Here is a 15,831-nt window from a genome sequence, read left to right as displayed (position 1 = left end):
TGCCTTTTCATGGAGGTGTTAACGCATTGCATTGCGCTGTGCCTAGAGAACTTAAAGTGACATTAAACCCTCAGATTTTTTAACATAAAACAATACTGTAATGTGTGCCTTACTGTAATCCATGGTTGTTTCCCTTCTCTTAGCTGCTCTTCCTATTAAAATCTGTTTCTGTTCTCATGCTTGGAGAGAACTTCCCTTTTCAGCAGACTGCCTTGTCTCACACGGTGTCTGTGTATAGGCTGTAACCTGAGCCAGCACTACAGGAAGAGGCCCTGAGCTGAAAAGGGAAGTTCTCTCCAAGCATGAGAACAGAAACAGATTTTAATAGGAAGAGCAGCTAAGAGAAGGGAAACAACCATGGATTACAGTAAGGCACACATTACAGTATTGTTTTATGTTAAAAAATCCGAGGGTTTAATGTCACTTTAATGAAATATCACTCGTGACATTTCAATAAAGTTCTAACAAACAAGGTTAAACAGGGCATCTGTCGGCACTGTGACTGCTAACGTTTCCGCATCGTTTTTACGCACGTCTTTCCCTTGCATGGTCTCTGCGTGTTTTTGCGCTTTTTACACATTTTAGGTTCACACCTGGGCATTTTCACACTTAAAGCTAAGTGCGCCAAAGCCCTCAACACTAGAAATCCCATTCATTTCTCTGGCCCCTGTTCACACCTAAAAGTTTTGCCGCAAGCTGTGAAACTCTGAACACTGAAAAAGGTACTTGAGCTTCTTTCGGGCAGATTACAGCACGTTTGGCCGCATGGTCTTCAATGGAAGCGCATTAAAAGGCACGACACAAGCGTTTTGCACATTTCTGTGCACGTTTCCGTAGTCACAGCAATGCATTTTGATCTGCTCAATAAAGTCTTTGTCTATGCGCGTCTAACCCGTTTAAAAATGTGCAAAACGCGCACAATTGCGCAAGCCATGCGAGGTAGAGACCGCGTAAAAAAGGCGCGTTTTACAAGTGGAAACACTGACGCCTAGGTGTGAATGGAGACCTACACTGGTTAGACGCCCGTAGAAGTTAAACTAACCCGAACCACAATCCTAGCTAGCCCCTAGACCGTTCATAGAATGTCCCTCACCTCCAATACATAGAGCGTCCTCACCTCCAATACACCGTATAGGATGCCATGACTCGCTGGACCTTAGACCGCTGAAGTGGAGAGGCTCAAGGGACCAGTCTAACAGCAAGCCGGGATCGTAGTCCGGGTGAGCATAATTCTTTTATTTTAGACAAAATGAGCACTTAACCCTTGCAGTGCAGGGGTAGCCCCACTGCTAAGGTTAAGATTTTATTTGCCTGGAGTTCTTTAAAAAATGTAAAATGGAGCATAGAAATGTTTGAACTATCTAGCTAATAATGGTATTACCTCTCACGCAGCAGTGATACATCTACAATGTATATGCTGGTTGTACAGGACCAATTTTAATGATACCTCTTCTGAGAGAAATATATGTGCCATTGCTGGCCTCTTCTCCTGAAAATGGTAGTTGCCAGGCTAATAACATTTGAGCCGGCATTTTGAATGAAACAGATCTCTATTCTTATTTTTAGAGGCTAATACAGCAAACAAAAAGTGTGATGTGTTGTGTGACCACAGGGTGTCACTGTTTCACTGTTTGCTATTATATTTGTGCTTCTTTGTGCCACAACTTTCTAAGGAAGTTCAGGTGTAACTTTTAAGAGATCATTTAACTTTAAAGTGTATGAAAACCCAAAATCCATTTTTAAGTATGTTTGGCATAATGCTTCTCTATATACAGTTGTCTTTAGCAATTTATTTTTGTGACTCTCACAAACTTTCTTACATGGAGATCCGGCCAGTAACAGCACAATCTGTTGCAGGCTGAGAAGACAAGTCCACTATCCCGAGATTAGTTGACAGTCTGCTGTGCGCACTCTTTCAGTTGGTTGTTGGGCTGCTTATCTGATAGACCTTATAGTCTAGTAGTAGGGCAAAGCATTCTCAGCCTGCAACAAGTCAGTAATCAAGGAGACAGGTGCCCCGGCCACTGGAGCTCCACTTTTCATTTCACAATCTGGTCAACATACTGAGACCTGCAGACCCCTAAAGTGATGTCACAGAACACAGCGTCACCACTGGGTTTGCCACCTGTCCCAGATTCACCTGGACACTCTGGGTTTTGAGTCCTGTATGTGCTGTTTCCGGGTTTCAAGCCAGCTGAAACCCAGACACAGCATCAAAAGCCGGACTGTCCAGGTGAATCCGGGACAGGTGGCAACCCTAGTCACCTCTGACATATTTCATTGGAACCATCTACCTTTCTTATGGACCCTATAAGAAAGAGCTGAAGTGGTGTTGCCGCCGGCTGGGTCACAGATATCCTTAATGGCTCATTCACACAGGAATCGGCTGGCACATACAGCTCCTTGCTGCGTGCATGGCCATATCGGGCAGCTCCCGAGAAGGACAGGTGCTGCGTATGATTAGTATGCAGCCCCTGTCCTTCTCTATGGGACTACGCGGCCATACGCCCCCCTATGCTCACCTCAAGTGCAGGTCTGTACGGGTGCGTGTGTCCCGGCTCGGACGCAGACAGGATCCATACTTACGAGTCAGCTTACGAGTACACTCACCCACACAGACATGCAGGGCCGGTGAGCGTAGGGCGGCGTACGTCCGCGTAGTCCCATAGAGAAGGACAGGGGCTGCGTACTAATCACACGCAGCACCTGTCCTTCCCGGAGCTGCCCTATACAGCCGTGCACGCAGCTGTACGGATGAGCCCTAATTATCAAACTACAATCTGACAGATCTGTGGAAGTGGCTACATTGTTCAAACCTAAGAAATACCGTTGCTTATTAATTAAACTCACTAAGGCACTCTAATACCTTTTGGAGATACAGTTACCTCCTTTATAAGTAGGAGGACTATCTGCTGTGATTGTATCTCTACCTGCTATGGAACCATTGCATCTTCTGAGCACTGCTTGGAAACTTTGTTTTTCTGTGAATTAAACACTTACATAGTGTTTTTTTCCCCCACCCATTGTGTTAGAGGCCAGCATTGCAGGTGAGTGCTTAAGTGCTTAGCATTAGAGTGAGGAAGGAAAAATAACCCATTTGGGTTTTTACAGCTACCAGGGGCTCCATTAGGGGTTTGGTTACAGAGTTTTCCATTCACTTATAAACAATTCACAGACCCATTTGCCCTTCGAATCAATGTGAACAAATAAAGGGAAAAACTAACATTATTTTATATTTTCTTTTTTTAACTAAGAATGTTCTTAGTATAATTTCTTTTCAGGTTGAATGCAATGTAATACCGCATTATGGCACGGTATGTATTTCCTATGCTCTTAGATCCAACTAGTGTCCATAATGCAATGTTACATTACCCCATTCAGATAAACTCCTATCAGCTTTTTATTGCTCAGAAAGTAGAAGAAAGGAGTGGGGCGCTGTATCTCTTAATGTAGTAGATGTTCTCAGTCAGGTCTTAAGCAGTGTTGAGGGAATGATTCTCTTTAGGCAGCTCTCCCTGTAATGGTTGCAAAGGGTTGGCTCTTTGCTCGAGAAGGGACTGGGTGTGCAGCAAGGAAGGTGCCAAAATCGGAAAATATACAGTTAAAATTCAACTTTATTCAGACTCTTATGTCAAAAAAAGCCAGTGGGGGGAGTTTATCAAAAATGGAGCAGACAGAATCTGGAGCAGCTGTGCAGGTCAACCAATCAGGTTCTCTCTTCAGTTTGTTCAGTTAAGATTTGAAAGTGAAAGAGAGATGATTGGTTGCCATGCATAGCTGCTCCAGATTTTGTCTGCTCCAGTTTTGATAAATTCCCTTCAATGTGTTTTGGATAACCAGTATAGGGAGACATCATCAGACTAATTAGCCGTCAAGATCCCTCTAATTTGATCATTCCGGTACATGCTTTGTTCAACATACAAAGCCCTGATGAAGTGTTGCCCTTTGAACCCCAGAAACGCATTGGTTTTCCTGACATAAGAGTCTAAATAAAATGAAATCTGAACTTTATACATTCTGCTTTTTGCACACCCAACTTTTCAGTGCTGTGTGTCCCTGTTGCAGATTTTCTCTCACTTGTTCTGTAGCGCAACTGTTGTCATCGTGTCGGAAAGTGAGGGGAATTCCCCCTAACAGAGCCCTTGATAGCAATACAATCCTGCTGGATAGGACATATCCTTTAATGAATGTTCTCTTTTTATGTTGTCTGCAGCTCGACGGGTTAATTCTCTTGCTCCTTCCACCCTGGTGCCCACCGCCGATCCCGTCCAGCCTGTGTCTGTAGAAGGTGGCTGGACTGAAGTCACTGATGAGGAGCTGAGGCTGAAGGAAGAACTTGAGAATGTGGAGGTGACATTGAATTATTTCCATTGTTCTTGTATCTAAAATGGATACATACCAATAGTATATTATAATTGTAGAAAGCAGCAATTTTTTTCTTGTGGAAAAGGTTATTGTATTGTATAGTGCTCATCCATCTTACAGCTTAGAGAATATTTGTTCCATGGTGTTGACAGACTTGATCCTCAACATGTTCTAGCTGTGTGACAAATGAATGAAGAGGATAAGGTATAGTATATACATACATAAAAGTGCAACAACAATGTCTACTTCACTCCAACCTTGTGTAGAAAATACCTTTAAATCATTGCTTCTGTGGAGGCTTTTTTCACGGACACTCTTGGTGCTTGCAGATGGGTCTACCACTTACACGTCAATCCACTGTGACTTGCAGGCACCCACAGAACTACATCTGCTCATAACCACTGGTGTCCTTTGTTAGCAGTGGAGGCGTGTACAGGGGAGTGAATGACAGGGCTGAACGTGAACCCTCAAGCTTGCTTTCCAATTGCTCAAGTGCAGTCAGACAATGGGAAGAATTAGGGAAATGAGCAGAAGGTGTTGTGCCAACTCTCATGCCCGCCAATATGGGGGGTTGGTTGAATCAAATTCTTACTAGTATGTTCAAAGAAGTGTAGGCACCTTGACAAGAGACTGTGTCTGGCCCTTATTCCCCTAGGAGTCATCCCTACCCATTTTCATCAACCCACCCATCCCTTCTGTGTGGTACCAGCAATGTTTCCCTCTATATAGGATGGCCTGTTACAGTTTAGTGCTTGTGATATTATAAGTGAGCCATGGCTGGATTTCCATCACTAGAACCTGTAAGCATGGAATGTTTGGTACCTCAATGAATATCCCTGTTCTAATATATCCTCTCTTACACAGAACATTTTCTTATTTTTTTTGTCATGCCTTAGTTTAGAATATTGCTACCATGTGTAAACCTGCTGCACCTATAGACATATGCCTACTGTGCCTAATTCTATCCAGTCCAGAAGTGGGCGATAATGTTTTGCATTTTACAATACATGGAGATCCTATGAAGTGTAGTGTCTTGCTTTTTTTTTTTTTTACAAGATCAGAGTTGTCCTTTAGGTGATAATCTCCACATTAATTAGTAACTCTTATTTTAAATACAGGATTTCTGCAAAATCGTCCAATAAAATGATATGACAGTTTCTTTTATGGAAGGTTCAAGCTTTTGCATAATTTCTCCTGTTCAATAAATACATCAGTTTGAAAAATATTTTTGGTCAAGAAAGCAACGTAAGGCCTTCTCAGAGGGTACTCACATGTTTTATTCCATCACGTATACGAAACAGTGGCAGGGACGTGCGGTCAGGGGAGGCAGGTGGGGCAGAGCCTCACCTAGTATTATGGAGGAAAAAGCTGTCAGCTTCAAGCCTGAAGATGACAGCCTTTTCTCCATTCAGATGGGCTTGTAACGGGTTACACAGCAGTGAAAGCCTCCCCGCTGTGTAACCTGTCATGGACTGATCGCTGCCTGTTAATTACAGGCAGCGCTGCATCCGGCTTTTGACAGCTAGTTAGGTTACACAGCAGCCGGCTTGAGTAACCTAACTGCTTGAGTAACCTAACTAGTGAGGCAAGAGCTGCAACAGACTCTACTCTCTATTAGAGGCTTGAGCTCTGTGGATGGTTTGGACCAATGGCAAAGCGCCATTGGTCCAAGCTGTCCAATCAAAAAAAAAGAAAAACACTGATGGCATCGATCTTGATGCCTCAGCATTGACGAGCAAGTGAGGGACTAGCTTGGTGACCGGGTTGAGGGGACAGGGCTTTGTCATAATGGGGATGGGGCTTCGGCAGGATAGGGATAGGATAGGAGAGAATACCTCACCCAGAACTGAAGGTACAGCACGTCACTGGACTGTGGGTAGAGCCATTCAAATCAATGCATTATGCCTCATCAGCCAGATACACATCCAGAACTGCTGATGTATAGTGCAAATATAGGTTAATATTATAGAGCCATTCATCTGAAACTGCATACAGCTGCTTCAGGCTTTTTGGCCATCATCAGTACAGTGTATGGGAATCTTGGCTTCTATGGAGTAGGGCTTGGGACCCAATAAGACATTATACCCAAAGTTGGTGAGACAGGACCAAAGCAATCAAAAAGCCCTCCAATCTAATCATTGCGTAGCATTTTTAAATCTTGTGAATTTGGTGGAGCCATTGCTTTATGCAACAAATATATTAGGCTATATTTGCACTATACACCAGCAGTTTTGGATGTGGGTTATAACGATTTGCATGACTCTTTCAGCTGTCCTGAGAATTATTTTTGGGATATGTGATGAAATGAAATGTTAATACCTTCTATTCTAAGAAGGCATTAATGTGCTATGCACTGATTCGGTTGTAGAGCTTTTTGATTGCTTTAGTCCCTGCTCGCCTAAACCTGTATGGGTATACTGTCTTCCTAAAGAGAATAAAATAATAATCTTCTTGAACCTATTATGAAAGTAAAAAGTTTTCAGTGTAAGTCATAACAGAAGTCAGAATGTGAGGACATTTCTCACACGATTTTATTTCATTCCTTCTGATATATTACCTTTTTGCTCTCTGGTTTTTGTCCTTCTGAATATCTGAGCCAAGCTGAAGACTCTCCTCTTAGAGAGATTTATTATCACTGATGTTATCCTCCGGCAGTTTTACTTTTGAAGTTACTCTTAATAATAAAAAAAAAGCTTAAAGCCTACACAGCCTGTGTGCTTCTCTCCTAGATGCAGCTCTCTGGTAGTCAGGCTCCCCGTGTGAAGGTGCATCCTGCAGTAGCAAACAGTGAAACATCCCTCTACACCTTTCCCACCATGAAACGAGTCCTGGCTTACAGGAATGGGGGCAATTCAGAGCAAGCTGTATATGCTTGGGGCAAATCTATGGAAGAGGTAAGATTTGCACATCAGAATAAACCCAACACTGTTGACTTCTGTGTAACTTACTTTTAACATTGCTTCTTCCACAGGGCGGGTTCTAAGTATTGAATGCGTTAGGTTAGCTGCACACAAATGTTCTCACCAGACACGTGGCTGATTCCATCTTAAAGACTATTGTATCAATAGTTTTTCCATAAATAATAAAGCAACCCTGTTAGGAGATGCACACTATCATTGCAGACTTCCTTTTGAAAATGCTAGCTCCCCCAGTATTATACTGGCCAACTAGTTGTGTTCTTTGAGTCACAGACCTGGAACAAGCATAGAGATTAGAAAAGCCAGAGAAAAGTCCTTAACTTCAAACTGTTTGTTAGTCAATAACTCAGAAAATTTTGAAGCCAATGGATTAGCTTGTTAGCTAAGCAACTAGTATTTTCAGAAGAGTTCTGCAGTGACATCCTAATGGTTTCTTTGTGTAGGTGGAAAATTCTGGAACTCATAAACTATATTAGATCTTTAGTGGAAGAGAATGCCTATGGTGAAGAGAACAATCCCCCCAGTTAGGCATCTCTAATGTACAAAAGTGCCACAGTGGGGCACTTAAGATGGAATACAAGAAGTTCAAAAGAACACAAGAGTGCCAGGCCATTTGGTAGAAGTCCAAGACATGTGTTTATTTTCTCATTTGATATAAGCCAAAGGAACAATGGGACATTAAAGTACCCCCTTAATCAGAGCATTAATGGGATTAAATACCTTATTGGAACAATATTACATCATGAATATAGATCCTAGAGACAGGTTTCAGCAACTGGTTGTTGAAGCAATCAGTCCAATTTTCCCCTCTTCTAGCAACCGTTAAAGCCCTGATGAAGGGAACACTTTAAAGTTCCATATTGCGTTGGCTTATATCATGTGGGAAAATAAACATATGCCTTGGACTTCTACCAAATTGTCTGGCACTCTTTTGTTTTTTTAGTACTTCTTGTATTCAGTCTGAAGTGAGTCACCGTGGCACTTTTATACATTAGAGATGCCAACTTGGCACATCATATGTTCATTTGTCAGGGACCACAGCACCTCCAGGTGCCACTGTGGGGCTGGAACCTGATCCTACAGTTCCAGTGCTCACCTGCAAGTGTCTCCCAGCAATTAGTCACCACCTGGTGCTGATCTGGGAGGGTATTTGGCCTCAATATTATGTCACGATACCGTGCACGTGTGTCCCCACACCGCATGCAGGTACCTGTACAAGAGACCCAATTATGTGACCACACCAAACAATGCTTATGGTGTTTTGGTGTAGCTAATAAATTTTATCTGTAAAACAAAATAAGGCAAGGCAACTGTCCAGTTTCCCAGCTGGTGGGCAATATTCTGCAGACTTTAGGCCACTGAGGCCATGAACCCATTGATGCAGATGAGTGATTATTTCATGCAATCATGTTGTTGGCGTGTTGTCGAAGCAATAGGATTGCCAGTGTGACATGGCTAATATTATAGCTTTAGGTGACATTTAGGTATAGGCCTGCTTTAAAAGCAAAATGTAAATGCATTGTCATAAATAGATTATTATACTTGAAATAAAATTATGTTGTGTCCCTGAGGAACAAATCAAAAAATTTGCTTTTAATGCGCCCTTCCCCAGCAACTCATACTCACCTTTGTTTTGCTCCATTCAGTCAAGGAGTGATGAAAGAAGCCAGAACGTCTCGGTATAGAAGAGAATGTGACTCACTTCCCTTCCTCTTATGGGACAGTGTTGGTGCATGGTGATTGGCCTAGCACTGTCACATATGGGTTGGGGAGAGAGTTCTTAGTAATGTGTAAGCTCCAAATAGAGTGACTTGGATATTATCTAGGGATTGCTTCCTTTTCTCACCCCCAGAAGTTGACTGGAGAAGCAGGGGAGGGAAGGAAAGATGAATATGTGTTGCTGGGGACAGGGGCAATAACTGGTAAGCCACATGGTTGCTTGAGGGCTTGTTCATACTAGTTGTGGTGACTGGTGTTTTTCTGCACTGGACCAATGCCAGTCACCAGAATTGTTATTTTTAATGTACCCAGCACAAGGTGGTGTGATGTGCTTTGTGGAAAAATACAGACATGCTGCATTTTTTTGCGGTGCACTGGATGGCGCTCTGTGCTGCTGTGTGGAGACCTTTCAAGGGACTGTATACTTTGTATACTGCCAATGCACACTGCTGCCATCCAGCGGACACCAGATGCATGCTGAAAATAATTTTTTTTGCCTGGGGATGGTGTGTACCAACCCTTAGACATTATTTATGGAATAGTAGTAAAGTGCCAGCCCCAGAACAAGTGAAGTATTTTGAAGCTCAACTAAATGACAAGGATGAAATGCTGGTGATTAATGCAGTGTTCTTCTTTGTTGCACTCTAGTTACTGGAGGACTGCACTTTAAAGCTGAGTATGCAGCATCTGCCAGCAGCAGTACTGTATAATTGGAATGGTGAATTGGTGACATCTTTGGATGACATCACGAAGGACATGATCCTGTGTGTATCCGCTGGAGAGCCATTTCTAACCAAAAAAAGTAAGACATTCTGGTTGGCTTCCAGATCACTCTTGCTGTGAACTGGTCTAATATCAATTTGATTCCATGAGAAGTTCATTCAGTTGTACCGGATACTATGGGGTATAACTGAATGACCAGGAGCCAGGTAGCCAATGCTGCTTAAAAATTACAGTTGACACCAATTGAGGTTTCCTATAGTTGTTGTCAATAGAGCTGGCTCCTGAAAAAAATCCTGCTGGCGTCTGGAATGGACAGGTTGGCTCCTGAATTCCATATTAATTTGTCCACCCCTGACTACCAACAGAGTAACACAATATGCCTGTTCATTGTATAAGGCTAGCTGTACCCACAATACATTGACCTACCGCCAATACATTGACCTAAACAAGATAGAGGTGGAAGCTTGCTTAGTCACAGGAAGGTCCCATACATATGATTATGCATTTAGTACACTAAAACACCATACATGTAGAAATCATATGGGACTGATGCATATTTATGACCTGCAGCAGCACATTGAGAATTAAAAAAATAGGACATGCAGTTTTTTTTTGGATGCAGTAACGATTTTTTTTACCTGTAGATATGAATAAAAAAATGAGCTACATATTTTTTACGTAAAAAGTGGTATGCACACATGTAAATGTGTGCTCCAACATGCATCCTATATGTGTGTTATAAGAGAACACATGTATCACCTTAGTCCATCCTTATTCCACAGATAATCCCACCCAGCAGTATCCTCTGTCAATTCCTTTACACTAAAGGGTCTATTTATACACAATTTGAAGAGCCATTGGACCTGCAAATCTTTATTTTGTGCAAATAGAGGCAAAAATGAATGTCCTTAGTATACTTTCTTGTCAGGTCAATTTTAATGAAATGTAATACTGCATTATAGCCACTAGATTGCGCTCTGAAGCATCGGAAATAAACATTTCTTTGCTGTGCTCCCCGGCTCTATCTAGTGCCCATAATGAAGCATTTTCCTCTTTATAATTCGACCAGGAAAGAATATATGCAAAGAATGATAATTTTTGCCACATTGCATGTATTCCTGGTGCGGCGATTGCACTGGGGGCGTGGCTGTGGTGACATTGACTTCAATGCCCTCTCCCGCCCCTGAATGCAGGTGTGTTTTCGTCGGTAGATCTCATTAAGCTCGTCATTTGAAAAGTAGACGAAAAACTGTGGGCGCCCCTGATCTAGGACAACATAGCTGATTTGGAGAAATTCTCCAATTAAGCTCACTTTCCAGTTCAGCGATGTTGTCCTAGACTGTTCACTTCTCCAAACTCTTCACCCTTTTCTGAATAGCCCTGTAAATCTCTCTGTGTGAAATATTTGGTAAAATTAATTTGCAGTATGGTTTGTCTTTCAGGCAGCAGAGACAAAATAAATGTCCGAGCCAACTATGCAAGAATCAGGAAGCAGTATGGTCCTGGGGCTACAGAAGTCATCATTTCAACACCCAAAGTCTTCATACCAGTACCAAACAACATTTAATAAGGTGAAAGAAACGTATATAACAGTAGCTTAGAACATCAAGAAAAATGTGTTCTCTTCCATCAGAAGACTTTGATGGCAATAAAGTAGGGAGGCTTCTAGACCTTCTTTAGTGGATGAAGTTACACATCAGGCCCTGTTTATCTTAGGGGGTCTGGTAACGCATACAGTATGCATTGTCAACTAGGAGACCTTCTACAGAGAGGTGTGCGCCTTTCCAAATCATGTCCAATCAATTTAATTTATCACAGGTGGACTCCGATCAAGGTGTAGAAACATCTCAGCAACGATCAAGAGAAATGGGAGGCACCTGAGCTCATTTTTAAGGCCTTGTTCACACCAAGCGCGGAGCAGGTGCAGAGCAGATCAGTTGCAGACCGGATCAAAACTGCGTCCAATGTATTCCAATGGTATTTTTTGCTCCAGTTCACATTGCAGCGTGCAGGTCCAGAGCAGGTGAAAAAACTGCAGCAGGCCCTATTTTACCTGCTCTAGATCTGCAAACGCATCAAAAACGCATCAGAAACGCATGCAAATGCCTGGAACGCACTGAAAGCCCATTTTAAACTTTTTTTTTTAAAACGCGTCAAAAACACATCTAAAAGAAACCTGACCAGATCTGCTCTGCATTTGGTGTGAACAAGGCCTAAGTGTTGTTGCAAAGGGTCTAAATACTTATGCCAATGGGATATTTCAGTTTTTCCTTTTGAATAAATCCACAGATATTTCTAAACTTATGTTTTCACTTTGTAATTATGGGGTACTGAGTGTAGATTCATGAGGGGAAAAAAAATAAACAACTGTAGTATCAGTCTGCAACATAACAAAATTGTAAAAAAAATGAATGGGGTCTGAATACTCTTTGAATGCACTGTATAAACTAGGGATGCAGCGATACTTTTCGAGTACCAATACCAATGCCGATACTACCAGGGTTGCAGTGGTTGCAGCTGGGACCTGGCTCTGGTGCTCCACCACTGTCCTGAAATCATTAGTCTGTATTGTTTAAGAAAAACTGTCACATGACGATAAACAATAATGTATCAGTACTCGTACTTGTAAAACTGGTATCTGTGCATCCCTTTATTTATATTTATTTTAAAAAATCATACATTAAAACAGAGATGTACAAATCCCAGCAGCTCCGTGTGCTCCTTACAAATGACGGCTGCCTCCTAACTTTTGAATTTTTATCTAATCTAGTCTTGGAGCTCAAAGTATCGGTACTTGTACCAAGTACTGTACTTGGTATCGGTGCATCCCTAGTATAAACGTATATAGATAATAAACTCCCTGTAATCCGGCATCCATGGGGATTGGTAGATTTCTGTTAAATGTAGTTTATGGTTGCTGAGAGTCACTTTTAAAAATAGGTCTAACTAAAGCCATTGCCCATTCTATAGCATAACATAACATAAACTCTGTATTGACTTTATATTAATATTGAAATGCAGTAATCAGAAGCAAATTAAGACAAATAGACACACAATCATTTCCAGGATAATACATGCCGCAGATCAGCAAAACAGTGAGCACACAGGGGATTTTTTAAATCTGGTTAGATGAAAGTTCTGGTTAGTCGAATACCAGATAACTGAGATAACAACTTTGTTCATCTAATTTTCCAAAGCAATAACTGCCTGGCGGAGCAGAACAGGTGGTATGTATATTCAAAAGAAAACACACACACCGTAAAATTCCATCAAGAACCGCAGTAAATCCACTCAGCCATACAGGAGAATATTGGCGGATCAATTCTGTTTAAACCTTGCCCCGGTGCCATCCTACGAGAGAGGCCACCGGCGTTATATATGACTAGATAACGCGGCTCTGCGGTCAGCATAAGTAAAGACCTTCTTTTTATAACACTTATAAAATTATATCACACATCCATGAGAACAAAATTAGATTTCATAGCCTGTGCCAGACCTTGAATATAAATTCTGGCTGGAAGCAATGAATTTAAAAATGTTATTACTTAATACATGCACTTTATTAGTTTCCTCAACTAATGTCGCTGACTCTTGACTGAGGCTCATCTCTCTTCTGTACAGGGTGAAATTCCTTCTCTGTCTGTCGGATGAGCTCGAGTGTGGATGAGAGAGGAAATGAATTGACATTTCAGAAGCGTTTGACCTAAATGGATTATACAGTTCCGTGCAATTATGACTGAGAATTCAATAGGATTTTTATTCAGGTTAAACCCAGTGTAAGAATAACAGGCAGGTTAGCGGAGGTAGGCAGCCCCCACGTGTGAAGGGGGATAATATACAATTATTACAGCAGCTTCTCCAGCAGACGGCTTATTGTCTGGGTGAAACCAATCAATAATATATACTACAGCGGTTCACAGAGCAGGGGTACAGAGTAACCCGCAGCAAGAAATCACAAGCCACTTTTTATTTCTCCTGAGCTTTGTGCTGATGACTTCTGATTGGTAGAGCGAAATGGTTTGCAAATCTCTGGCTAGAAAGATGGAGCCACACGCCTCTTCCATCAACTTTATTGTACTAGCACACTATTAAACACTCCTCCAAGCTGCCTCACTGATGCATTTCACCCCCTGTCTAGCTCACCATAGACTGTTGGCGAGGGGAAATTTCCCCTTTTACACTGGGAAATCAAGTGCTTTTTCTCTGAAAAAGAAAAAAATGCCAGTGTATGGCCAAGCTTTAGTCATAGAGCCTCTACATCTAAGCCCCAGCAGGGGTCAAAATACATCAGTAGAGGCAGCCAGGTGGAGCGCTCTATACGAATTCTATATAGTTCTAAGTTGAATACCGAGCCGTGATTAGGTTCCTCCATCTTCAAGGCAAATCTGCCCAAATAATCCATGAAGAGATATCAGCTGTGTATGGAAAGGATTGTCCATCATATGAGACTGTGGCTATGAATCTCTGCCACATCCACCTTACTCACCTGACCTGGCACCTTCGGACTTCTTCCTGTTTCCAAATCTGTAGAGGTTTCCTCAATGATGATGCAGTCATTACTGAAGTTGATAGCTGGTTTTCCTCCAAATCTAGCACATCCCTAGCACATCTGGATCTTGGTGAGGGTAAGAACTTATTGGCCTCCCCTTGTATGGCTGTTGGTCCACCAAAGTTGCTTTTAACTCCCTAAAAGAGCTATTCAGTTCTGTATTTCTAGTTTGTAGAGGGGAGCAAGGGACCCCAAAGGAGTGTGCACCTGCTGGCTGGAGAGATGCTCAGCTATGGGCTTTGAAGTGGAACCATGCTAGTTTGTAAGGACTGTTTTGCAAATCCGTTGCATTTACCTGATTGACTTATTTTAGGATGCTGTAGAGTACTGCATTCAGTTGTTGAATTATGACCTTACCAGCTCACGTCATTAAATTGGTTTGAGTTTCCTTCTCCTTTTTGCCAAAGGCCAAGTACACTCAGGCAAAGCAGTTACAAAGCATTTAGAAAGTGCAAAATCTTTCTTTAGGTCAACCCCTTAAACCCTGTCTGCGATAGTTTAAAACAGATTTAAATGCAAATGTTGGCTTTAGCTTTAAGCAAGCATTTAAGTATCTTCAGTGGGCATTTAGAAAGCTTTAGCAGTAGGTAGCTAACCAAAAACAGAAGTTGTATGTGTCTTCATTTTTCCCCTCACCCACACTATATAATAGATTGTTGTACACAAAAAAGAAGCAGAATAAAATATAAAAAAAGGTAATGTGATCTATGCCATTGCATACAGTTGGTGACATGTCTTCCACTTCTCCTCTTGTAAGCGCCAAGAAGATCTGCAGTACTCTGTGTAGTGCTTGTTATGGCCTCCCTCTTTTTTTAAAACCAAGCAGAAACCTCAGTTATAATTAAAACAAGAACAGACAGTACAATAAGAGCAGCCAGAGATGCCTCTCCCTGAAGCCTAGTGTTAGAAACATGTGCCACCTGAGACCACCATCCCACCAATGCCAACCAAGAGATGTTTATTATAATGCTGCAGATAATGTTTATCACTCCTCTTTGCATTGGTAATGAATATATAATCTTCCATGTTGGCAAATTAAAATGTTGAAGGAATCCATTAATGGGCTGCCTGGTACACCAAAACACACCAAAAAACTTTTTGTAGTGTGTTACCATGGGTTGTGTGCTTCAGTGTAGGTGCATTGAGGTCCCTTTAAGAATGAATGGTACCACAGCACACCAACATGCATACTGGGCATTTTCATGCACTGCTGCAGCACAGCAGTATGATCCCTGCCTTAATGGTCAGATCACTCAGGCTAATTTAATGTTCTGTTGAAGCTTCTGGTATCTTTTTGAGACTCCTTTAGTAAGAGAGCTACATCTGAGTTCAAAGCCACGTACACCTGGGGCACCCAGTCATTGTTTTAGATATAGTTTCTACTACGGGAGATTCAGCAAGAGGATTAACATTCCTGCGGTATAAGAGAGCAGCCCATTGTGGCAGCAATATTGCCACCAGAGGTCTTAAAACTTGCCAGCATCTACCAGTAACTGAAAAAAATCAGGTTGATCTAAGCCGGTCATTCACCAGTAGAATTTCATTAGAAATAATTCA

General features: G+C 41.9%; 1 protein-coding gene across 1 annotated transcript in view; it reads left to right on the top strand.

Annotated features, from left to right (window-relative positions):
* Window positions 1–11,401, top strand: part of DCDC5 (doublecortin domain containing 5) — a 90,492-nt gene extending 79,091 nt beyond the window's left edge. Inside the window, exons 20-23 of the mRNA XM_018567677.1 lie at window positions 4,214–4,350; window positions 7,095–7,259; window positions 9,651–9,804; window positions 11,168–11,401. Coding sequence (XP_018423179.1) covers window positions 4,214–4,350; window positions 7,095–7,259; window positions 9,651–9,804; window positions 11,168–11,292 — 581 coding nt within the window. The 3' untranslated portion in view covers window positions 11,293–11,401. The remainder of the gene's footprint in view (window positions 1–4,213; window positions 4,351–7,094; window positions 7,260–9,650; window positions 9,805–11,167) is intronic.
* Window positions 11,402–15,831: the final 4,430 nt, after the last annotated feature.

The sequence above is a fragment of the Nanorana parkeri genome, unplaced genomic scaffold (genome assembly GCF_000935625.1).
Source record: "Nanorana parkeri isolate BGI_ZX_2015 unplaced genomic scaffold, ASM93562v1 scaffold30, whole genome shotgun sequence".
NCBI classification, from domain to species: domain Eukaryota; kingdom Metazoa; phylum Chordata; class Amphibia; order Anura; family Dicroglossidae; genus Nanorana; species Nanorana parkeri.
The sequence above is the reverse complement of the archived record's forward strand: the minus strand, read 5'-3'. Positions and strand labels throughout refer to the sequence as shown.